General features: G+C 36.1%; 1 protein-coding gene across 1 annotated transcript; it reads right to left on the bottom strand.

Annotated features, from left to right (window-relative positions):
* Window positions 1-4530: 4530 nt before the first annotated feature.
* LOC104163250 (HEAT repeat-containing protein 5A-like) lies at window positions 4531-27001 on the bottom strand (the record flags this gene model as incomplete). The annotated part of the gene is made up of 16 exons (XM_009702183.1): window positions 4531-5111; window positions 5388-5601; window positions 7021-7175; window positions 8092-8316; window positions 10656-10928; window positions 11638-11785; window positions 12722-12849; window positions 14536-14784; window positions 15227-15461; window positions 17470-17649; window positions 18064-18132; window positions 19910-20091; window positions 20807-21046; window positions 21907-22086; window positions 23209-23387; window positions 26862-27001. Coding segments are annotated over 16 exons (3099 nt in total), but the record flags the coding sequence as incomplete, so codon positions are not given.
* Window positions 27002-27154: the final 153 nt, after the last annotated feature.

Below are 27154 nucleotides of genomic sequence, written 5' to 3'. Positions count from 1 at the left end.
ACTTCAGGTGACTCGGACCATGGAGGTGGGGACAGGACCATAGAGCAAAATTGATATTCGGCTGCAGAGTGAGCGAATTTGGGTTAATCTACCACAGATTACTTCAGGAGGTGTTGGAAGCCTGCTTTTGCTTTGACCTGTTTCTCAGACAGAATCTTGAGCCCTGCTTTTACTGTATTTAGATGTCACTTCCCCTTTCATTGTTATACATAATAAACCATTTATTCTCCAGAGAAAATTTTAAGGGAAAAAAAAACAATCTACAACTGTACATCAAAACTAAAATAAGAACCACACAACATTTTGGAGAGGTTGGTGGCGTAGCACTGATATCTTTAGTGTTTCTTTATGCAGACAACTTAATGTATATCAAATGCATCTGGTTTATTTTATCCTACATAATCAACTTTCAGCATTCATTATTTATATAGGTTAAAGGCAGGTAAAGCATGTCATGTCTGGTCAAATATGCTTTTTAATTTTTATATCTTTGAAGATATAGCCCACTGTCATTAAATAGCTTGAGCAGTATATGTGAAAAAGAACTGCTTGCTACATACTTCAGCTAATTGAATTGGAGTCCTGTCAGAAATGTCATCTACAGCAACAGCTCCAATGTTGCTCAGACGAGAGCGTTACGGACAAATATGAGTGCTTATTTTAACGCTTGGCTGCATGAAAGTACAGTTTAACTTTATTGGCTATTTTTAAGGGTCAGAGGTTGCAATTCAACAACTACTTCGTTATGTCTGTATTTTAAGAGCACCTTTGCTCACCAGTGTGTAATCAGGCCACATAGGTTTCTCATGTGCCAAAAGCAGTATCTAGGATTGCCCACAGGATCAGGGCTGGCCAAGTAGCACTACTTTCAAGACACAAGGGAGTGAGTCTTCCTGTGGTTTTTGACACCACAGTGCAGAAGAATAAGCTACCTTACTGTACATTCTTTTATTTAAAAACTGAACAAAGAGTGTTAATTTTCTAAGGACTTTTCCCCTTGCTTTCTTGCTTTGATTGAAGTATCATTGGCCAAGTTTTTCACTGGAAGAAAACAGGAGCAGTTTATTAGTAGACCGCTATCGATTAGGAAACAATACGCTCTGCTAGGAAACAGCTTCTAACTTGCTATCTTCTGATAGAAGAGCGCGACATTTCAGGAAGCTGAAAACAAAAAATGTATACCTAGCAGTGAGATTAGGGATGAAGCTTTAGAGGGGACTGTCACAGTGACCCCTCATACACAGATAAGTCCAACTTCATTAAAATTAAAACTATGTTGAAATTCCACTGAATCTGCTGCTCGATCCCTACTAAGCAGTATTACTATTACTTCTGATAAACTAGCAAACTATCCTAGATCACTCCACCTCTCCTGCAATTGCAACAACTCACATTGTTACCGCTGTGGCAGTCTTGGGGCTGGGGTGGGGGGGAAATCCTTTTGGAAATTCCAATTATTAACCGACTTTTATTAATAAAAAACCCTGCTATGCTTCCTGTGCATTTGGTAATCCTATTTTATGGTGATATGTGCATCACTTGACTGATGCTTCTCTCAGTCTGAAGGTGACTCCTCCACCTTGCAACAGACCAGATCCGTCTCAGACTTATTCTAGCCTAACTGATACTGTTAGAAATGCTGCTTATTCAGCTGCTGTGCTACAGACTTGTATCCAATTAAAAACAACCACATTCCAACTGTGTGATGCTTTTGCACGCTTTTGACTAATTCTGTTTTTTTGCAGTCAACAGAAAGTTGTCTGCAAATAATTTTTGCATAGCACTCAAATATTACATTCCGTGATGTATCCATATTTATGTACACACTTAAGGTTAGACATAGGCAGGACCTTTTGTCACACAAAAATATTAAACTTTTTAAATAAACAGTGGAAACATACAAAGCAAACATGCATGCAGGCCACAGCCTTCATTGCAAAGATGATTTACTTGAGGAAATTTACTGCTGCTTGTAGAGAAATGGCAAGAAAAACAATCAGCAAGGAGGCACAGGACACAGGACGCAGGAGTGGCAAAAGTGAGACTTTGGTTTATGGCTAAACATGTGTTTGGCTCTTTTTGTTTGGCTAAACAGAAGAGCTTGAATGCCAAGCGATGCCTAAAAAGAAGAGTGGAATTAAAACCAAAACTGCTCTGTGTTCTTACTTATTTCTTCAGGAAGAAAGAAATCTATGCAAGTGCCTTGTAAATAAACAAGACTGCATCAAAGATACCTGATACCTAAAAGCCAAATTCTATTTAACTGAAACAAGATTCTATCTGTAAGATTCATTTATCAAATCTTTGAGTAGATTTATTCACATGATCCAACTCGTTTTTAAGTGTACATAATAAAGCACAACTCAGGGCACAGGTATTTTTACGATGTGGGTAAATTAATTATCTCGATAAATTAAGCTCACACATACGTCCTAATTTACAGTAGACATTAAGAATTAGCAATGGTTCTCTTTATTGAATCATTTTTGCTTCTGCATTTAGAATACAGAGATATGTTAAAAATGGTGCTTTTCCACACGTGGCTATAAAACTTGACCAAGAAACATCAAATCACGTAATTACAGCACTTCTCAGTGACTCAGTTGTGAGCTGCTACAGTAAGACCCTCTAAGAAATCTAGGACTAAGCTCTTCTAAGCTTTAATTTTTGGCTTTTAACAGCTTGGTGCTTTTGCAACTTCAGCATGCTTCTTAAAGGTTTTTGAACAAAGTAGGATTTGATCAGATTGGATTATCAACATTCAAAAAAGTTAGTGAATTAAAAGTTAATGCTGTTCTTACACATTACAGAAAATGAAAAAAATAGCCACGTATACCTATTGTAGCAACGTAACTTTCTCAGCAATATTTTTGGCCACTTTGATAGTAAGTATGACATCAGTTTCATTTCAAAGTTTCAAGTTCCATAAGAATCTCCATGATTTTCCAGAAGTGGCTGGGGGCTAGTGGTGGTGGGGGGAAGTACCCAGTAAACTAACTTTGAAGGGAAAAATAATGAGATTAAAAAAATCACCAATGAGATAAAGATGAGTAACTGCCAAATTTAATGTAAATCCCTTTCAATGCAGCCAACAACTACAGATTTGACTGCAATGAAGAGGTAGAACAAAGAACTTCTGGTTCTCCATGGAAAGATGGAAGCCATCTCAACCATCTTCCCATAGTTCACACATTTCAGCATTTGGCATGGAACAGGTATTTAGACATATAAAGTCCATCTCCCTGATCCTACTTATTTACCCATTGTGCTACACAGAACAGAGGAAGACCTGCAATGTCAAGTCACAGACCTTGGTGCATTGAGCCCAAACATTTATTAGTTTCCTGTGGCAGCATACAAACATTTTCTTTCTGTTATGGAAGTCCTTAGAGCTCCTCTGCTATTGGGTAAAATGACTAAGACAAATCTTAAGTGAAGAAAATTAGCTTTATTTATGTAAATTAGAAAAATGAATTGTTAGAACTTTGGTCAAATGGTTAATTCTGTACAATTTACAATTATATTTATATACAAAACTTATAATAAAATACAGTACATCACACTTTTCCTGAGTCACAGTGTGTTTCTCAGTTCTGTAAATCTTCTCTTTTTTTCTTCTTTCTTTTAAATTAATTAGATTCAAGAAGGAATTCTTCTCAGTTTGATAGTATTTGGTTTAGATAATACTGGTATTAAGAAAGAAGTCAATACACTATATGTAGAAAATACTTTATAGCCATTGCAATTTTGATAGTTATTTTTCTATATTAAAATAGGTTCCTTGATAAAAATGTTAATTAAATACTCCTCATTATAAGTTTGTTGCACTTTATTTGACACAAGACAAGCTGACTTCAAATACGTCCATATCTCTCATTGCAGAGATACATAAATTCAGGTGAGTTACATGTATACATAACTGATCATTTAAAGATCAGAAAACATACATCCAGATAGAGCAGATGTCTGAATCGAGGCACAGTATATTAAAATAGCTGTCCTATCCTGGACAAGATATGTAAGCTTCAATTGCCTGGCTAGCCTAATACAAAATTAACACAAGTACACATCCTGAAAAGTGAGACTATGTCAACAGCAAGGCACCAGGCCTGCAAACACTTCCACGTGCATAACAGTCCCACTGTGTAAAGCACTACGGAGTCCTCAGTGAAGAAGCATTGTAGAGTTGTATTTAACAGCCTTTGTTAAATCTCGGCCAGCTCAAGAAGTTATTAGGATTAAAGCTATCAATATTACCTTTATTGAGTTGAATTTTTTGAGATCAACAATAATCTATTGTAAGGCTTACAAGGATATTTAATCTGTTTACTTAGTGATGCAGTATGTTAAATTAGTAATTAGGATAGATTACAACCTGCAAGTAAATTTATGTCCCAGTTAAATCCAAAAACCAATCAGGGTAACTTATTTTTGACAAACACTGATTTAAAACAAAATTAACTTTACTTATTGGCTAAGCGTGGGCTGCTCCTAAATATATCTACGGTAAAGTTCACTATACTTTTTTAATATAGGCATGTGCATTTCTGGTATTTTAGTCCAAAATAATCCAAAAATACAGATTAGATGACATCTGATAGACTTATGCATAGTGTTCAGAGACGTTTAAGAAGTCTGACCATAACAGAAAGTTATCTAGAGACTTGCTTTCTCTTAAAAACTTTCTGTAATACTTCAGTGCAAACTGAAATATGAGGTCAACTCATAGTGATCCTACTCCGATTAGAAATTAAAAGGGATGTTATTTTGCTGTTGATATCAAAGTGTGTAAAATGACAATATGAAATTTTAAAGAAAATTGGTCTTTAGCTGAATGCTTGAACTTTTCCCAGGATTCTTTGCATGTTTAGCAGTCTTCACTTTGATGCTTTCTTGATTGCCTTTTACAGCTGACTCAAGCCTGGCTTTCATAGTTGGAGAGGAAGCCATTAGTTTTTTAAAAACTGATGAGTACTGTGGGCCAATCTGCATCAGATTTTGCAAAGCAAACTCATGTAGATTTTTTGCCGAGTTTGTAGCAGAAACCAGGGCATTTTCATCCAAAAGAAAGGAAATAAGGATGGGAAGAAGGCCGGCCACCAAATGAGCACCTATAAACATTCAAAACACAACTTAAACATACACTTTTTAAAAACAGCTTCAAATTCTGACTAGAAGTATTTCTCTAAGTTAACATTGAACACAACTATAAAGCTGCAACTGTTATTTTAACTGTATGGTAAAAAGAACCAACATTCTTGTTAGTAATTTTGGTAGCAATTAGCGTTCAGGACTGGATTCCTAGTGGTGGTTTTGTTTGAATTTGTTACTTATGGCAACTTTCAGCATGTCTAATGCTTTGGATACTAGTAATGGAAGTAACTTACGGTGCTCTTCCTCAGCAGTGGCTGTAAGAGCTGTAACCACCTTTATTCCCTCCTGAATGACTCGAAGTTCAGCAGCATTTTCAGGCTTTGCTTTTTCTGTTTCTTGCAGTTTTCCCACAATGGATGGTGCTAAAGAATGAATATAAGGATATGACACAGTTTTGTTTGGATGCTGAAAGATGGAGTGCAGCAGTTGGTAGCACTTATACTGTACCTAAAGAGAAAATCAAATTGGCAGTTACAAAGAGTTATATTTAAAAATACATGTCAGAGTGTTTTAAAACTCACAGCTTGTCAGAAAAAATTTTAGGGAGGGGGAAAAATGTGCCTCACAGCTTGAAAACTCATCAGGTTGCAGGCTGCTAATGCATATTACTTTATAGGAGCATTATAACTTGCAATCAAATTATTAAGAGAAACTAGATCATGCTTTCTGTTTCCTTCCACCACGTCCTACATATTCCTACATTTTGGAGTTAAGCGAAAAACATTATTTTTGTGTGAAGATTATGTCTTAGTACTGTTTTGAAAATATAGTCTTTTTTGCCAAAATACAGCTGACTGAAAATAGGTGCTTAAAATGTAAGCATTACCTCTGTCAAACTGCAGGCACAATTTTTAAAAGCCTCAAATGGTGCAGTAGCTTGCATGTCATTGAAAATCAATAGGACTGAAACTGGCAAGTTCCTATATAATTTCTGAAAGGCTCAGATGTCTAAACACTTGGATAAAATTTGCAACTGCATACAACCATTTTCTTGCAGTCATGTTTGGCATCCCGTTTCCTATCAGTGGAAACCAGTATGTGCAATACTAGAAATCTATTAATATATTAAAAAGTACTTTCTTACAGCTGTTTCTCAAGTAAAGGTAACTTTAATTTTTTTGTTACTACATGAATATATACAGAGAAGATGCAAGAAAACCAGTTTACAGTGAATTCTCACAGTCAAACATGAAATCTAATGCATGTTATTTTCAGAGCTGGACTTTCAGAGTGAGGAATTCCCAACTCCTAGAAAAGTCATTTGTATTTGCATTGATAATAAATACAATTTTTTCTTCCTGATATGTTGGGATTTTAGATGAAGAATAGTAACAGATGAACTGTGGCACTACCATCTAAAGCAACTACATAAAAATATTTATACTAGGTTGGAACAAAGCATTAACCTAGTTCAATATGCTGTCTCCAGCAGTGGCCAGGAGCTGATGCTTATGGGACAGTAAAAGTTATGTAGTGGCACTTGCTCCAGCTCCCAGACCCACAGCTGAGGGATTTCCTGTGCAAAAGATACTAGCTGTGTACTGAAGATAAAATGAACAAATAAAACGAAACTGGTGCCTGAAAAACTACACAACTGTATCATGTACTTATCAATGTATAAAGCTCTGAGTCTGATGCAACTAAAAAAATAATCATAGGAATACAGAATTGTATACAAAGTGATAAAATGCACTGCTGGACATGTTCTTGCTAACTTGTTGAAACTGTATTTTAAAATAGAACAGGTGTAGTCAGGGCAGAACTAACTGGAATTAACACACAGGACAAGTGAAAAAACTGAACAGAAAATAAGCTAAAATTCATTTAATATGATACTGATATTCTTATAACTTCACTAGTACTTACAAGAGGATCTTTTGAGTCAAGTGTTATTTTAAACTTCTCAATACAACGCTTTTGAAGGCACTCTATGGTAGTAACTTCTGGACTGGTAGACATAACAAATACTGTAATAGCAGTAAGCAGGCTAACTTCATCAAGTTCTTGGAGAAGGCCATCTACTATCAATAAAGTAAGCAGTGTGTTAGGTTTGCATTAAAAAATAATTCTTTGAATTCAAGCGTTACAAAGAGATGGAATAGAAATATCAATGTTTACATTTCTTTAGGAATCTCATTTTCCAAAAACATGACATACTCTCATGCACTGATACGGACTTTCACTGTAATAAAAGCCAAGACCAAAATGGGAATTTAAGGGTGGATATATGCATATTTAGAAATAACAGCATAATCCTATTCCATTGTTCCTCTGAATAAAGTACAGCAAATATATTTGAAGAGCTGGTATGACATATTAGGGTACAACCTATTTTGAGAATAATATAAAAATTGCATTAAGAACATATGTTCTTTTGCTGTAACTTAAAAGAACAGCACTATAAACAAAAGTTCTAACAACAAATTACAACTTGGAGATTAAACATAAGGAATGATAAAAATACTACAAACTCAGGAAGCTGAAGAAGCAGCACACAGAAAACTAACTTTAAGACAACAATTTATTTTCTTGAACTACTGTTTTAACATCCTTTGCTTCAATACAGACACTAATTCTTTGTGGAGAACCTGCATGCAGTACAGCTGTCTTTTATGCTCAACTGTACCCTGAAGCCGTAACTCCTGTTTATTCCATCGTGCTGTGTAACTATATTGTGGCACTACATAATACAGTGGTAAGCCTGCAAATCCACATTTATACCTTTACAGATGATGACTTCTCATATGAACTGTAGGGACAAGATTGCACTATAGTTTCAACAGCACTTGGTAGCCAACTATTTCTCCTGTGACTAAGATATTAAACTTTTTTTTTTTAAGATGTGCATGAATTTAGTTTAAATAAAGCGAAACAGTCTTTCCCTCAAACATTTTTTGTTTTGTTTTTTAAACACAGAAACTCAAGATTTGTGCTTACCTTGATCCCAACAGTCAAGCACTGTGACCAAAGCACTACGGAGAAGATCAGTCCAAGCAGTCCGACTCTTCTCTGCTCGAGCCATTGGAGAAGACAAGAGTCCTTTAAGAGCTTGTAGAGATGCAGCAACCGTCAAAGGTAACTGGCCATCTCGCAATTTCACAGCAGTTTCTTTAAGTACGCCAATAATTAGGTACAAGATAGTAGGAAGAACTGAAACACTTCCTGTAAAACAAAGCAAATTAATTTCACAGAAGTTAAAAAACATTCAGGTACCTTTTACATTAAAAAAAATTGTAGCAGTTTTCATGGATTCTCTTTTCTGTTTATAATTTATCATTTTTAATCACCTATGTGAATGGAGGCACTGGCAATTTGAAGAAAGGTTTGAAATATCATGTCACTTGCTATAGCAAACATGGAGTCAGACTGCTTAAGTGAAGTTCAACATTTTCCCCTTTTAAATTAGTATTGTATATCTTTTCCTTGATGATTTTATTATATGAATGTGGAATTATGTCATGTTCAGAGAAAAGCAAAAACAGAAAGATCAGAACCACTGAGGAGCAGAAGAGAAGCTATGGAAGTACACAAAGTACTGAATAGTAGAAAACAAATTATAAGCATCTAAGCATATTTTGCAATGAAGACAATACAGTGAAGGAAATTAACAGGGGGTACTTTCAAAATTGGTAAGAGGAAGTACTTCTCCCACATGATGTTTAGTTAGCTAAGGATGTCATTGCTCGAGGAAATCACTAAGTCAAGAATTTAGTAAGATTAATAAGATGAGGATCTCAGACTAAAAATGCATAACAAAAATTCCTAGAATTATAATAAAAAACTCTAAGAAATATTTTGGAAAAGAGGAGACCTAAGGAGAGAAGCAGATTGTCCCCCAGCCTACTGAACAGATCTTCATCTTTCCCTGAGAATCTAATAGTTGACGTGTCAGAAGAAGAGACTATTACAAAACAAAACAAACCCACAAAAAAAATCACAGGAATAACTTGGCCTAGCAGTTTTGCATATTCTTATGTCTTTGAAGCTAACAGTAATACCGAATTCTGCACATATTGGAGACAATCTAGAAACCTGTATACATATGTGTTGCTCCTATCTTAAGTTCTAATTCAGCAAAGCACAGAGTTAAGCATATGGCTTAACATGCTTATGTCCTTCCCTAATCAGTAAAATGCTTATGTTTTTAAGATTTTAATATACCGATGTTCATGAGAGACCTGTTGAATACTGAGGGTCTCTGACATACGCTAAGTATTTTCTGAACCTGAGGACATCTGCCTTCTGTTTCTAAACAACCAAATCTCTGAAAATTGACTGTTGGAATTCAGTAGGAAATGCAGTTCATGAGCATAATTTCTTTAAAAATTTTATCATGCATACATATCATGACAGCTGCCTGAAGTAAGAGGCATGTGGTAGTCACAGGACTATAACTTCAGTTACCTATTAAAGGGGAAAAATGATGTAGTTCCACATAGGAATTCTCTTGTACGAGTTGACTTTTGGAGATGCTTCCTTATTCAACTGACTGTATAAGCAAGCTTAAGCTCCTCATTTTAGTCACCTGACTTAAATGCTTAAGTTCTCTAGCATAAACATCCCATCTGGTCTGATCTTGCAAGCTGTTAGTTTGTGGAATAACTAAACATCTAACGACAAAAGGAACTACAGGGAGAAAAGAAAAATCACAGATTATTTTTCATACAAGATAGTTGCCCTCAGATTTAAGTGATGCTATGTTTCCTTTTGCTTTGAACTGATAAAAAACAAGCCGCAGATGGAAAACAGAAATCATACCATCACCCTACAATGATAGCAAGAACTCCCTACTATGCCACTTGGAGTATGCTATCCCCCGAAGAAGAATTTTGTAACAGAGAACAAATTAAGAAAAAAGACGACATTTCCAGGGCTGGTAAATGCAAAAATTTGCATAAGGTGTAACACAGATACTGAAGGTGGGAACAGAGGAGTAGGGCAAAGATAGTTTATAGGTGTGGCTGTAACAGTACTGAAAGATCATATGTATGAATATGACATTGGGGGGTGGTAGGGGGGAACTATCTTAAAGTTTGGAGTGAGTCCAAAATGAATCATGGGTAATAGTCAACTAATCTGAAAAATCAACCGTAACTTCTTAAAGTGGTTTCCTAATGTTCAAATGATGGCTTTTAGTGAAAGGTAACATGATACATTTCCCTTTTAAATTTAATTTATGTCTGCATTATAAATTCCAGAATAGACAATTCAAGTAGAATATAATCATGTAGCTGTTGTATACTTCCCTGTACAAAATGAATCTATTAATTGCACTGCTACATGTGGGAGGAAAAGAAAAACTACTCCTTTAATTGCTTCAGTTTTGTAACTTGTTTTGTAATCTGACAGTCAAAAAAATAATTAGAACAGGAAATTCTCACAAGCAAATCAGCAAAACTTGCTGCCAGATTTATCCAGCTGAGAAAATTAGGTAATAACAAGGTGGTTCAGAAGAGCCCAATATTCTTTCCTTAATCTATTCTTGTAATGAAACAGCATACCTTCAGGAGAGCAGATTGCAGGAACATCAGAGAGAATAACTAATGCTGCCACTACCAGTCTACTTCCATCTTCTGACAATATCAGATGTTTTCCAGATTGAACTACAGGGCTACAAGTTAATTTAGGGTTGAGCTGGGGAAGCTGTCTGACGAGAATACAAACACACAACTCCAGTGTTGCAAAGACTAATGATTTCCCAGGCACCAGTCCTCCCGTGTCTTTGCCTTCTCCAAATTCTGGTAGCGTTTCCTTTTCTGCAGCACCATCATCAACTAAAACAAAAGGAAGAAATATGGCAGAAATCTGCAAGCTGTACCTTGTTTTCAAAAAGTTTACTTCTTAAGACTGTTTCATCACCAAGTGATAACCTTGATACATATACATATGTGCATGCATATGTATTCAAAGTTCTACTGGCAAACATCCAGCCTTCTGAATAAGCAAACTATGCGCTGATTGTCAAAAGGCAAAAGTGTGTGCAACAGATTTAGACATACAATGTGCTGAGGCACCATGCCAATATGATGTCACCTGATATAAGTGTTTTGATTATTCTCCCAGTTTTTTTTCTTTTAGAAAATGAACTTTAGGAAGTTACAATCAGAGTAACTAGTGGAGTCTGGCTTGTAACAGCTGTGTGTGCTGAGTCTCTCAGTTGCTCTACTGCAGCTGATCCCAGCTTTTCACTAAGACTCCTCCCTCCCTGAGACCACACAAGACTATCTCAACTGCAGTTTCTCCAGTTTTCCTCCTCACTTCATGCCCTCTAGTCACTAGCAAAACCATCTGCTATTTATCATACCACTCCAATTTCTTATGTCAGGCACCTGGACTGACTTTAGTAAACCAGGATTAGTCACCAACTGTGAAACACTTCAATTAAGATGCATCTTGGAGTATCACCTTCAAGAATTCAGTTTTCCAAGAAAGAATTGCTTTAACCCTGATAATATGTATTCAACATCTCATACATTACTGTACCTTCTGCACTTCTCCGCTTTTCCTTCACATGTTCCTGAGCTGCAAAAAGAATCAGCCGAACTACTTCAAGGGCAGCAAGCTGAATATCAGGTGATTCTCTGGTCAGTATCAGTCGATGCAAAACATTCAGCAGCTCTACACCCAGCTCCTACAGTAAGAAAAATGCTTAATATATCCCCATTTTAATGCAGGAATTTTAGAAACTTGTTAATACTTCTTAAAGCCAACAGTATTACTCTCATTAATCTTATTAAGGAACACAGTATAATTGATACAACCACAGAAGTTGTAATTTTCTTCAACATCTAGCTCCTAGCTCCCAGTAGCAGAAGTCCAGCTCAATTCTCCCAACAAAATAGTAATCATGGTAATTTAGAGGTAAGGCACTTAAAACTGCTACAAAAAACCCCAAGCAATCTTCATCTTACAGTTTTTTAACTCTTGAAGGTGGGGATACTACATTGTGTCCCTCCTACTCCTACAGTATATGCATTTCCTTGGAGAGAGCACCAATAGTCAGTAGAACTTGGGCATGTCCACAGGCTCTATCACTTTTGCTGTGTTAGACAATGGCATGGCACATAGGATGGTATAAAGCTTAATTTAAAGTAAAAAGAAAAAAAAAAAGGAATTTTGAAGTCACTACTTCGTTTTATGATCACTGGTGTGCTGTCGTTTTTTTTTGTTTTGCCCTTTTTTTTTTTTTTAATACCACTGCTTTTGTCCAGTTTCCTTTCATCATTGTCAATATTTACAACAGAATTAATTGAACTGTCCCTTGACAGAGAGAGTAAGACAACTAATTTTTCTGGAACTCTGTTTTTACCTGGCTCTCATCCTACTCATCTAATTACTCCTTCCAGATGAAATGTCCTCAAGTTCTCTGTCCCTCACTGTCTTCTTACAGGTTCCATGTTGTGCTCTTTTTCTCTCTTCCCTCTACATCTTTGAATTTTGGTAAAGCACGTAATTCACCTACTACTTATGTGTTGAAGATTCCTAGATATACAATACAGAGTAGAGATACTGTTCAAACTAAAATTATGTCTTAATTCTGGGAGGCTTTTGATCATTAAGACATTACCTGATCACCACCTATTTTAGACCTTGGCCATGGAACATCAAAGATAGCCTGTAGGGCACGTAAGCAGGCAAGAATGTTCTCCATTGCCGCATCTGATCGAGGAGAGCAGAGAAATTCCACACTAATTCCTGTAAGTATCAGAAGAAAAAAACCGTATATGCTTGAAATTTTAAGAAGTAATTTTGTCAATTACTAAGTAACCTAACAGTAGGTTGAGCAGACATAGAAATAGTATTTGCATTTTATATTAAGTGAATTCATCTCCTGTTGCAAATATCTTGGGGCAAGAACTCTATTTCCCTCAAAACAATGAAAGAACTTCAGCTTCTAGACAGTGTAAGTCATGATTATAACTGGCTATTAACATAAATAAATTTTAAAAATAGAGCAATTTCTGAGTAAAACACTGAACCCTCAGTCCAATGAATAGGCAGACAATTCATAACGAGTATATAGCAGAATATTTGCCTAATCACATTGATTTATGTAACAGAAGGAAATAATGGAGAAAGTAATAAAAGTTCACAAACTCAAAGGCTGAGGCTTTATCTTCCCATTTTACAAAACTGCTAAAGATCGCAGCTACCACAATTGGATCACTAGCAGTAAGTAAATTACATAAAGCCTAAGCTTGCAAATCCTAGAGCAGATAAAAACAATCACTTTTTTCTCAGCTTTCAGGACTCTTCAGATGACATTTTATGACACTGGAGATAAACTTCATATATGCTGTGATCCATCTTCTCATCCCAGTTGTACTGCTGCAATTCCAAAATGTGTGATGACCGGGGAAACTGATCAATGTACACTAAAGAACAGCTGTGCAACAGAAAAGTCCCTGTGTTTTAAAGTTCTTTGAGTTTCTCTGTAGGAAATGAAAATGTACAAGTGGAATACATTCAGAAGCAGAATAAACAAGCCAGATGTCCATAGTAAAGTATATTAAATTTGAAGCACTAATCCAGCAGTATAGGAAGCAGGGGAAATGAGCAGCTTTTGTATCAGAGATTCCACTTTTAACTGAAGGACCGAAAGAGTTTAAAAGGAAGCTGGCTCTGTGCAGAAAAACTGGCATTCAAAAGAAGCCATATGCATCTGGGTCATACAAACCCATTCCAGAAAGGGATTACAAAAGCATACAAAAGAGAGAACAAAGAAAAAAAATACAACCAGAAATGCCTAATTGTGTAACTTCAGAGAACTGGGACTGACTTCAACTGCCTGATTAACCTCTGCAGTAGTGGAGGCTTAAACAGAGCTTTATGTGAACTTAAGGAGACACTTTTTTACTGTGAGGGTGACTGAACACTGGCATAGGTTGCCCACAGAAGTTGTGGAGTCTCCATCCATGGAGATACTCAAAAGCCGTCTGGACATAGTCCTGGGCAACTGGCTTTAGGTGGCCCTGCTTGAGCAGGGGGTGGTGGACAAGACGACCTCCACAAGTCCCTTCCAACCTACACACTATTCTGTGATGTAAAACTGTACTTCAGTGATGCTAAACTGTACACTCTGTAATTGTAGTGCTACAACCACAATAAAATCCACCCTGGAACTTGCATGTTTAGGAGCAGAGCAGTAAGCACTTGTTCAGGACTTGTTTAACTCACACTGAGTGTTTTTTCTACCACATTTGGGAAAACACTCTACAATTTTCTCACTCGGACTTAAAATTCTTCTATGTATTTTTTTAAGAAACGCAATATTCAACAAAGCAGTTAAATACGAATAATTAAATACTTGTTTGATAACAGTTTTATCTATTAAAAATGACATTTTGGGTTACAGCATCTAGCAGATATACACTCACTAACCCAAGATAAGATGAAATCTGTCAGTATTCATATCCTCAGGAGATTTCACCAAGGGCCTGGTAGAAGAATCTTGACACATTGTAGTTGGGGTGACAGGTCTAGAGAGATTATTAACTCCTTCGTCTGGATCAGCAACAATGAAACCTGTGCTAGTAAGCCATAATGCTGTAGCATAAAGTATCAGTGCCCAGGAATTGTAGTAATGAGGTCTGGCATTTTCAGTTGTCTCTGCTGTATAAAATGTACCACCTACAAGAACAGAAGTTACAGTTTTAAGGGTGTCATTTATTTTCAACTACCATATTTTCTCATTCTTATAAAAGGGGATTCTTCTTTTTATTGAAATTATATTTATTGTATTTTATGTATGACTTTTTTTAAAATGTTCAATATTAAAATTCAGGCTAATAAGGGTACTTCATTTAGATTTATTTGGCTAGAATCCAATATAATTACCTTTTTATTCTTTCAACAATAAAATTACCCAATAAACAAGAACATCGAACAAACTAATTTTCACACCAGTGAAACCTCTGTTCTCAAAAGCAGTCTTTATCTTTAGATAGGTACACAAGTATGCGTATTCTCCACACAATTTAATCTTACTGTGATCTTAACACAAGTCAGCTAGGACATTAATGATGTGCACTTACAAGTGTCCTATGAAAATACAAGTGATATGCCTTCTCACCTTCAGCAGGTAGTTGTGATGCATATTCTGAAGGCAAAGTTAAGAGAGCAAAATCCTGAAGCGCAGCAAGCCAGAGCTTGCTTAATGTTCCAAGATCTGCCTGTACTAAGTCCAGAAGATCAGTGGCTGAAGATGTTACATCCCTGTAGCTTTCTTCTGCAGAGTTTGCAATTTTTAAACAGTGATTATGTGCATCACTTTGATTTTTCTGCTTTTCAACTGCAACTATGTAAACCTGTTTATATATTTGGAGAGAGATTTACAAACATTAACACTTGGAAAACTACTGTGATCATTAGCACGACTGCCTGTTGAATAGGCATGAGGTTTCCTAGAATCTATTCCTGCTTCAAGTCCAGTACAAGCACTTATTTTCTAAATCTTCTGAATCCACTCCCCCAGCTAATCTTCATGCAAGAGTCCCAATGAAGAGAAACCTACTAAATTTCCTAAAAATAGCTGCAGTTAACTTCCCTGCTCTTAAAAATTAATATATTACTTCTTCAGCTTCAGCTTCCAAATGTCAAACCCTGTTATAGTTACAGTTGCAAGACTGAAGAACTTATCAAATAATGTACCTATAATCATGATCCTGAAACTACAGTCAGATCATTCTTAAATCTTCTTTTAACTGAAATGACATATTGCACTTCCAATTAACTTCTCAAAACTGTGTATTACTCTGTGTTAGCAGTAAAGAACGAAGAGTACAGTCCTGCATCATTTGCAAACTTCAGGTGTTACCATCAATAGGTTAACTTCAATGTGAGAAGGTTAATTTCCCTAGATGCCTCTCTAGTTATCGAAAAAGATACACCTGAGAATGTTTCAGACCAGCAGCCCTCTTTAGTCTCTTCAAAATGCCCCTGGAGGGAACCTCTTCTCCTCAACTATAGAGGACACATAGGAGATCAGTTCAACTAATCTAAAGTTAGCTTTTGTGAGTATCCATCTCCTGCAATTATGATTCCTGTATCTTTTTCAAGTTTACTAGTTGTAGTAGGTTGACGCAGGTCAGCAACTAAGTACCCAGCAAAAGGATGGGGAAGTTCCTTCAAATTCTGGAAAAAAGAAATAGGTAAGATCCTAAGCGAGAAGGAACTGCCTAGGGCTTAAGTGAAATATTTCTAAGTTACAGGTCACAAAAGCTTATCCCCAGTTTATTTTGTCAGTTTCTCATATCTGAGATCCAGTAGAAAGTTATGCAGAGTTTGCTTTCAAGACTTCTAGAGATCTTAATTATAGACTGGAACAATCTACAGATCTTCACACTTCTTACAGTTGAGCCTCACATCTAGTCCGAATTTTGTCTCAGCTTCTGCCCAGTGACAGGTTATTGTTATATGCCATTAAAAACCTTTTCTCCATATAATAATTTTAAATTGATCGTAGCACCTTCTCTTTTCCTGAATAGATTAAATCGACTGATCTACTTAAATCTCTCAGTGTAAGCATGTTTTCAAGATTTTTATTCCCACTTACTAGCTTTTCTCCAACAGCTTTCCTATTTTGCCAATATCCTTTCTCAAGTATGGACACCAGAGATTGACATGTTTTTCTACAGATATTCACATATAAGCTATCTATTGCTTGCTTTCTGCTTCAAAATAGCTCCCTGGTTATACACAGAAATATCATACTAGCTACATAACATGCCCATATTTAGCTGGTTATCAACCATTAGCATCCAAGGTCATTATCAGTGCTTTCTAAGACACATCTTCTAGAGATTATGTACACTGTTCACATTTTTTATTTTTAAGTATCTAACCTTGCATTTACATTTATTAAAACAGCCACTCACGTGAGCTGACTTTAAGGCAGTTAGCCAATGCAGTACTGAACTGATGCTGTTAACTTACAAGAACTACATGTAAGAAATGAAATGCCAATAAACAAGAAAAATGACACCTATCTAAAATGGTATGTTCAGTGGACCATCACCACCATTTATACCATGCCAATTTAAAATGAATATTGAAATATTGGAACATGTTAAGAAATCAGTATTTCTTAAGTACTAGACGTATTTCTTAATGTATAGTATAATACAAACAGTTTAACTAGCAGTGTTTTTGTCAAGTTTACAAAGTTCATGTACTGTTTAGAGGTATCAAAGCAAAGCAAAGCAAAGGACCAGCAACTTCTATTTAATGAAGCATGTAAGAAATTCCTGAAACCATTCTGTCTGAAAGGTTCTAACTCACCTACCAAGACTATCATTACAGAGCTGTTACACTAACCTCTGCCCAAGCCTTAAGCACAGCCAGTATCTCCATAGTTGAGGTGCTTTCATTATATTGTTGATTTTGCGCTTCTTTCCCAGCCTGCACTTTGACCAAAGAGGATACAAGCAACTGGTGAACCCTTCGAAGGTCATTAAGATCACTTACTACACCACTTGCTATCCAGGCACTGCATACCTAGTGTTATAAAAGAGAAAGAATGAGAAACAAGAGCCAAACACCATTGGATACTCTTTTTTCTATCTGTAAAATTACAAAACCCAGATTTAATTTCTACTGAGATACAGTCACTCTTGGATAATAATCAATGTTAACTGGCATTACAGTTTAGTATGCATAAGTAATGAAAGCCAGAAACACTAGAGGGATGTCATAAATAACAGCCAAATTATCAACTGCTACAAAGTTTCTCCAAAGATTTTAAAGTGCATAAAATCTTTGAGTTGTTAGAATATAGAGGTAACATGGGTGATGTTATTCTGTGTGCATTGAGGATTTGAGGCTAGATGATTTATTTCCTTTTTCTCGTGCGGCATATCAAGCAAAAAGAACATTTCAGAGGGTCTATTACTTCTGACTTTCAACACTTGCCTGACATGCTTTTGCTGTGACATCAGGAGGAGTTTCAGGAGCAAAGGCAGGCCTAAGCGCTGCTCCAACCTAAAGAGAAGTTATATAACATTTAATACATAGTGAACAATTAACTAAATAATTACTTTTCATAAGCAGGCTTTGTTGCAGTTTTCCTTTATAAAGTATAATATAGTTTCCTTTTCATTTTCCCACAGACTGTTTCAGTGAGGTTAAAGAGCAGAGAGACAGTTGCAGTCTTACTTCTATTGTTTTGTTTTGCTTACACTGAAGACATGGTTCTCTTTGAGAGTGGTCTTCAAAATTGATTCTATTTTTTGCACAGTCTAAAACTGAAACAGCAACCCCCTCCTACCTGAACTCTTGACTTGATGAGTAGCCCTCAAAAGAAAAAACAATGTTCCAAATCATGAGACTTGCAAGACACCTAATGAGTGACATTTCCCTACTCAGAAAGAACACAAATTTAAGGAAACAAACAGCTGAAGTTGGTCAACTCTGCAAAGTGAAAGAAGGGGAAAGCACAAACCCCATTCACCTAACAAAGAACACACAAATGTATACTTACTAGGTTGCAGAGATTTTACCTACTCTCACTGTTGAAAGCTATTTCACTAAACGCTAATGAAAATTTCCCTTGCTGCTTTAGCTGATATCTGAAAACTCAGATTTAAGTCTGATGCTCTTTGGGATGAAAGTACCAAGTGTAGTACAAGTGCTACAAATACAAGTTTGTGAAAATAAGTGAAAAGTACTTGCTTTTAATGACTATTAATGACAGTTTCTTAAGACCTGCTAGAGCTCAGATTTCATTTAAGGAACTTCTGAACAAGATTTCAGGAAACTATTACGTAAATCCAGAAAAATCTATATCCATCTATTTCCGGTTATTGTTACGGAAAAAAAATTGATAAGAAAAAGATTAGATATTTAACTGCTTCCCATCTCTTCAACTTCTATGAAATAGTTGATGAGAAGATCTATGCATAGTATTAGCAGAAACACTTTAAGGGTAACGAAGGTTAAAAGGAGAATTATTAGCTGTACTTTTGACCTGCTTGATGGTTTTGGACAGCAAGGACAGATGGTGTATTTTTTTTCCTTTGATAGTTCCAGACTAGATCAAGGCAATTCTCCTTTCCCACAAAGAAGTGCCAGTAGAATAGAAGTCTAATAGCAAAAGCAAGATCAAAGTGGGTTGGGATATCTTCAGTGTCAGGATCTCTCCATTTCTATGAGAGAAAGTAATCTGACTTATTCAATGCCTGCTAGAAATGGAAGAATGGGAGGCAGATGCGGCTTAACACAGCTGCCTGTCATATTTAATGTAAGTGCAGCGTGGAATGCAAAATGATCAGGACATCTTTTCTGTAAGTCTCAACCAAGACTTAACTGAAATAGACCTTGTGAGTAGAATCCGTACTTTTACCTTCTCTAGCTTACTTATTGACCAAGATCTCCTAGTGTGATCTCTGGTGTGCAAAGGCTACTTACTTTTAAGCACAGTTTTAAATGATAGTTGTTCCTAATTTTTCTTGTAATACTTCCACACTTAGAAACAAATGCTTTCAAAAAAAAACCAAACCCCAATGTTCTATTTTATTTTTGCTGTATTCAAATAGGTAAGAGGGAAAAATTCTGAAACTTGAAAAACTTTGGGGCTAAAACATTATGTGCCAACTGAAAAGATGCTTTCTAAGGAAGTCAAGTCAAAAGAAATTAATAATAGTTTCAGTAACAAACTAACTGAAACCCAACTCTAGCACTAAGCACAGCAAAAAGCAAATTTCTTTTAGTGATCAACTGTAACTCTAAACTTTTCTAAGTTATTAGCAATGGTGCTTACATTGGCTTGATATTGCTCCAGAATTACATGACCTGGAAACTCTGGTTCTGGAACAGCTGCAAACTTCCGAACAACAATTTGCAATGTTTGAAGCCCAGAAAGACGAAGTTGATCACTGTGATCTGTTGCAGCCATAAAAGCCATACGGATCAAGTCAGCTAAATGCAATACCAAAAAGTCATCTGAAGAGAAAAGAGAAATTAAAAAAAAAGATAGTTTTACTACATTTCAATTTAGACATAATATATTTTATAAGACTTCTCCCAACATTTTCAAAATGTTTATTTTACATTTTACGGTACCACATATCAAGGATTCACTTAAGGCAATTTACACATACACAATCCTACTTGGACGTCTTATGTTAGCTGATCTAGGCTCCTTTCCATTTGAATGTGAAAAAAAAAAGGTACTTAGGATAAAGCATAAATATCTTTATGTATGAGGCAGATTTTCTAATAAAGAGTTTTGAGGAAAACACCTCCAGAGAAACATAGAGAGCTACTGTGTATCTACTGGTAATTATGCAAACTATAGAAAGAAAAAAATGTGGAGTTTTTTAGTCATACACCCAGATACCAAACTGTGATGTTGTAGGCTGTTGCCAGCTATCACTTCTGATTGCCAGTGCTTATGCAGAAACAATGGCTTCCTACGCGTATGCCATTGTACTATAACCAGGAAAGTGAGTGTAAAAGCTGCAGCGATATGCCAATATTTTGGCAAATAAAAATTGCTCTACATCTTAGTAAATATAGGCTTCTAATCAGAGTAATTAAAGGTTTCAGCAATTACAAACAACAAATTTATGATGAATTTCATTAAGATGCAAACAGCTACCATTTATTTGAGGCATACTGTGCATTCTGTGAAATTCTTTCAGCACTTAACACATACCTCTTGAATCACGTTGTTTTCTTTCCTGAGCCAAAGTTACATCAAAATGTGCACTGTCTGCATTTTCACACTGGTTTATAATTTTACAAACACACTCTGCAGCAAAAACTCTGGTGGACCATCGTGGATTACTGAAAGGATGGAACCTTTCATCGCTGTCAGATGTTAATACAGATGCATCATCCACTTTAGCAGCTTCCTCTTCTTGAGTGGTATCTACTGAAGCTACTGTGTTAAAATCTGTATGTAGGACACAGGGAGGGGAAAAAAGAACAAATGTAATATTCTTTCTTACTGTAACTGAAAACTGCAGGAGGACTCATAAGGAAATCTCTTCAAAGTCCATCTCTAGCCTCCAACTCACTATGACTCCCTTCTACCTTGGTGTCTTAAAGTAACTGCTAGAATTAAAAAGAAAATCTAACAAAACCGTCTGCATTTGGTTGATATTACTTGCTGGAAGACAAGATCAATACCATGAAAGTAAATTAAGAACTGCAGTGAAAGAAGTGAAAGGAAAAAAAACCCTCTTAAAATAAGTGTGACACATTAGAAGCTAGTACCTTTCCAAATCAAAAATTCTAAATCCAAGAAGTTTTCCTCCTGCACTGTGGGTTAAAAGAAAAGAATTTTATCCCCCTATGATATTCAGCACAGTAATTAATTTTATCTGCTTAGGACTTTCATGATGATATACTAGGTCTGCACCATTCTTATTGTTAATAGGAGAGAGAGTTTGAATATTTTTCTTGCAGGTAATTGCACAGTACCCACAAGCTCAAACGTATTCTGCATTTTCATTTCTGATATGGAAATAAGTTAACATTAGGACTACAAATCAACAAGAATATGAATACGCAAGACATACTAAAATGTTTACAAAAATTTATTCAATAAGGAAAAGGCCATCAGAAGGGAGAAAGTCGTATTCCTTCTGAAAGAACTAAGTTAAAGGGTCCAGTGTTTCAATAAGAAGGACGATGATACACTTCATAAATGTCAAACATTCAAGAAACAAGAATACTTTCCCTCAGTGACATGCTGTACTGCTGCAGGCCTTATTTTCATTGTGTTCTCAACTACAGTGGATTAGGACTTACCAGCTGAGGCAGCAAGAACATCTTTACAAAGCTTCAGCCAAAAAGAGAGCTTTTCAACTGCCATTGAAGTAAGCATATGAGTCAGTGTCTCTTTGATATCTTGGCACAATCTTTGATCCAATTCTTTGTCCAGCAAGCCCAGCAATGCCCCCTCCAGGCCTATTTCTCTGATGTTAACATCTGCTAAGAACAAAGTCTGTGAGATGAATGCTGTACCTCACAAAACTGCAATAATGACCACAGAAACCCCACTGAAGGTTGCACACAGAGTATCTTGTGAACAACTATCTGAAATACTTTTGAAATAATAGTATTGATTGCTTTAATACCTTATCTAAATCATCCAAGTACAAAACAAACTTTGAACTTCTACAGAAATATGCTAACAACAGGAAGAAAGTTACCCCAGTGAAAAAAAAAAAAAAATCTCCTACTCTGAATTTCACAGCATTACCATCACCATAGCATCTAAGCTCCTGAAAAAAATAATCTCTGGCCATCTGATTCTTCACACTGACTCATAAGGTAATTCTAAAACAAGGGAAGTTAAAATTATTTGCCAACAAAGCTCAAAACCAGCCACATGGAAATGATTTGTTAAATGAATATGACAACTTTTATTTGCCCAATATTACCAATTTTAAAAATCAGTCAGTTTACAAAATGGCTAGAGACTATCTTTTCTGAAAATTTCCCAAATGAGCCTGAATTGAAATCCAAAGTGAAATCATTTATGACCACCATCACCTCACAGGAAGGCACATGACGATGAACTAGTGATCACTCTCAGGCCTTTCAGCAAAACCCCCAAACCTCTAGGAAGCTAAAAATTCTACGGACCCCAGCTGATCATTACTTAACTAGTTCTCCAAAGAGGTCAACAGAAACTTTCTTCAACAGGTTTTTTACCTCTTCCCTCAATGACAGATTTTTAGTTTAAGAAGAGATTTATGTGGGAAAATTAAATTATGAATATACATGTAAAATGCAGGACTATGAGGCAGTTACTACAACAGCTACTGGCTAGATAGGCTTAGGTTTCTCTGGAACTCCACTTCCGTTTTCTTATTTAATGACCCTTACTATCTACAGTATATGAAAAGCAATAGTATCTTTATTTTATCACTAAAAAAGGGTTTGGATGCTTCCGTAATATGGTACTATATAGTGATGTGAAGCAGAAAACCTATTTGAGTTAAAGATTTCAAGAACATAACAAAGTTTTCATACCCATAGCAGAGCATATTTCAAATTCACTAGCAATGTGTCAAGCTCTTTGATCTCAAAACTTCAATACGTTACCTGGAGTGAAATCTTCTCTGCTCTCTTTAACTAATGCAACAGCATATTCTGATACCTCAGCAGCTTCTCTTTGCACAAGCTGATGTAAGCATGCTACCACTGCACGTCTCAATAATAAGTATGAGCTACAGAGATTCACCTGAAACATGCAAGAAGAAACAGTAAGATGGCCAACAAACCTCAAATGAGGCAATACCTCAAAAAGGCTGGTATTTTCTGAACAATTGCAGTTATGACAAATCTGTGAAGTCAGTAAGCCTGTAATTGATTAATTGATGCTATTTTTGCTCAGCCTTTTTTTTTTTTTAAATCCCAAATGAAAGTTTTTGCAACTCCTGTAATCAATTTTAATGTATCATTACTTTCAACATTTTCTCCCCAAAGGTAACTTATAAAACTGCTTTGGGGCTGGATCCAACTCCCACCATTATCAGTAGAAAGTTCCCTATTAACTTCAATGACAGCTGAATCGTGGTTTCAATGAAAATTAACTTTATTCTTTGACTACAAGGTATATATAATGGGCTTGAAAATTCAATGCAAGAGAAAATTACTCAAATCATCCTCAGATGTAAGTAGAGAAATGCCAGTGTAACAAAGGGTGAGACAGTCAATCAGGCTCTAGTAAATCTGAACTCCATGCATGAAAGGAAGTTTATAACAAAGGGCAAAGAGAACACTGCTGCAATTTCATCGCAAAAAATATTATATACTCAGATTACATTAAATTATGTTTTAGAGAAGGTGAGAGGAAGGGTGAGAGTTACTGGTGAATGTAACACACTGAGACAAGTCAGCTCTCCTGAGCAGTTTCTAGCAAAAGAAGTTTCTAGCATCACCATATTTTAATACCAACAGGCCAGTGTTTGTTTTTTACACTGAAAAATACAGGACAACAGATTCATTATTACAGGAACAAGGAAAAACACTTAAAAAACCCAAGACATAGCCTCAAAGTTTTTTTATTAGAGTGGAGCTTTCTGATTTTTATTTTCTTGCTTTCAATATTAAGAATGTTCTGAAGGGGATCCCAAAGATACAGTGAACCAGCTATGTGGCCAGGCAAGATGGCTACACCAATATTTAAGCAGCTTCTTTTGATGATTACCTAAGCTTAATTTAAAAAAGTTATTCTCTACAACTAAGCAATTGTGTACCCTCAGCTGTCACCATCCTTAAAATAGACAGAGCTATGTGTCTGCTGCAGGGAAAACCTTGCACTAAAGTCATGCTCCTCATCTGTCAGCAACAGATCAATATACGTTAGTCAAAACGACTAATATATATTATTAGTTAACATACAGCTAAAAAGAACAATTTAAGGACAAAAAGAGTAAGTGATCCAGAATTTCAGCTTTGTTACATTCACAACTGAGCTTCGTCTTTGAATTTGTATGCATGCACATGAATCTACAATACTCAGAAGTACATATTTAGTACACCCAAAGATACATTCTCTGCATAATTCTTCTAAAAGAAACGAACCCTGACTCAGTAAGTATGCCTGCAAGATACTTTAATTGAAACTTTAAAAACAACAAGTGAGGCTTTTAATGCAACATTTATGCAAGCAGGCTACACATTCTACTTCAAGTTGGACATGCATAAATTCCGTGCTCATTTTTAATAGGGGAAAAAACAGAGGATCCAATTCAGGCTACTGAATAATGCAAGATGCACATTTTTCATTTCTCTCATTCTCCTGCATTCTAAGCAGGGGACAGGACTAAACAGACACAAAATGCAAGCATCACATACAAACTTAAATGAACAAACAGTTCCCTTTCTGCGCTTAACACGTTAAAAACAAAACTATGCCTCACTAAGCACACAAATGACATGTATGTCTGCCATCTGCAGAAAGTTAGGAAGGGTCTGGTTAGGATGACAATCAAATGTCACTTGACATGCTAAAAGAAATTACATTAAAATGATTAAAAGGAAAAGATGAAAGATGAAATAAAAAACACCATTGCAAACTGCAAAATTTTAGGATTAACAAGGCACAGGGACCTACCAACACAGAATTATCCAACAAGATTTCCTGCACAAAAACAAATGACAAACCAGTCATGACAGAACCAAAATATAGATATCACAGTGATACCAACCACACATGGAGCCAGTTTACATGTAAATTCAGCATATGTTAAAATTGACAATCTTATCTCAAACATACCAAAACCCTAATTTGCTTAGTTCATTTATCTTATATTTAATGTTGAACACACTTAAATTGCAAGCCAGTTGCCCCCAAAATTAGTACTTAAACAGTACCAAGACAACAGTACATCATAGTTCTGACATTGTACACTTATGTTTCAAAATATCTTTAATATCTTGCAGCTGAAAACTGGTGTTCACTACATCATAAGCTTACATAGATAAGCTCTTTAGAAGTCTGTGCTCACCTAAGTTAGCTTTACAGCTAATGTTAGACATGATTAAAAGCATATGATTTCTATTCTGCTGGAGCCAAGAATTTAACTGACAGGATAAGCACTACTGTTAGATGCAAAGCCCCGTGAAAAAAGATCCAATTGACAAATAAGGAGTACTTTCAGAAGCTGAAGAAGGGAAGCTAGATAATGACAGACATATGTACACAATTAAAAAAATACAAAACAAAACCAAAAACAAACCCAAAAAACCCCAACCCAGCCAGTGAAGCTGTGTATCCATTGCCTGAGTCATATTTTGTTAGTGCTAAAAGTCACAAACTAAATGGTCTAAATACTTTGGTGACCTGAACCATCTCATGCTCTAGGGAGTGGGAAGACAGGTGGAGGAGGCAGCTTGCAGCTGCTCACAGAAATTGTGTTGGCATGCCTAATGTCACATTTATTTAAAAAAGAAAAGAAAAAGGAAAGGGGAAAGGTGAAAAGGATGGGAGGAAAGGGGAAAAGCAAATGTCTATTTTAGAATCCTAAAAAGGCAAGCTTGAAGACACAGAAATTTTCCAGAAATCTTGGGGGAAAAGGGTAGAGAGGGCAGCTGGTTCAAATGTTACTAATAAAAAAAAAAAAAAAAATTATTCTTTGCACATTTATTTTCAAGATTTTATGAGTGAGAATTCATGTTTCTGTGGACAGAAGGGGAAAAGATCACTTATCGGATCACAGATTCTTTGCCTCTCCTGTTTTTCTGCCTTAAATAAAGAATGCAGTGGTGAATATCCACAGTATCTAGCACCTAGCTTTTATACTCTACTTCCCCTTAAGACTTCAAAATGTGTTGCAAAGGAGGACAGTCACACCTTGTTGTTCTCCACTTGCAGAAATTTAAAGTCATGGCGTACGACTTGCTGAGGGTCACTCTGCAAGCCAACAACAGAGTCAAGAGCAGATTTCAGGTCTAGTCCAATAGTTCATTCTACTTCCCTAGCGAGACGGTGATTTAGTGGGTGGAAACTAGATGGATGGATGGTGAGTTTTAGAAATGCAGAAGTCTGCTTGTGGAATGATCTCACAGACCTGCAAAGCACACACTCAAACCTTCTTTGTTTATTACATTCTTGAGAGAGGTAGTGATGTTTACTGAATTGTCAGTATCAGCAAGATTGGCTGTAGCCCTGTAACAAGTTCATGAGAATGAGAAAAGTTCATCCATGTAAGGCCACTGACTTTGGTGAACTCCTCACCCGTGAAGCTCACAATTGTTTCTGGGGTAGAGGTGAACACACACATGTGTACGGATGCACGAACACACACACTTGAGCCATGAACCATGCTTCTTGATTAAGTAATTCAATATAATAAAGTTCATCAAGTACTGTATGAAGTACTTTGAGAATCTGTGAAAACAATAAAAATCAGTAAAATTGTACAGACAAGACAGCTTTATCACAACATCCTCTTTATTAATATGTACTTGCTGTTAGTTAGAGAGATCATACTGCACATGGAAGCAGACTGTACATGGATCTGGACAGGCTGGATCGATGGGC

The sequence above is a fragment of the Cariama cristata genome, unplaced genomic scaffold, assembly GCF_000690535.1.
Source record: "Cariama cristata isolate BGI_N322 unplaced genomic scaffold, ASM69053v1 scaffold28176, whole genome shotgun sequence".
NCBI lineage: Eukaryota > Metazoa > Chordata > Aves > Cariamiformes > Cariamidae > Cariama > Cariama cristata.
The sequence above is the reverse complement of the archived record's forward strand: the minus strand, read 5'-3'. Positions and strand labels throughout refer to the sequence as shown.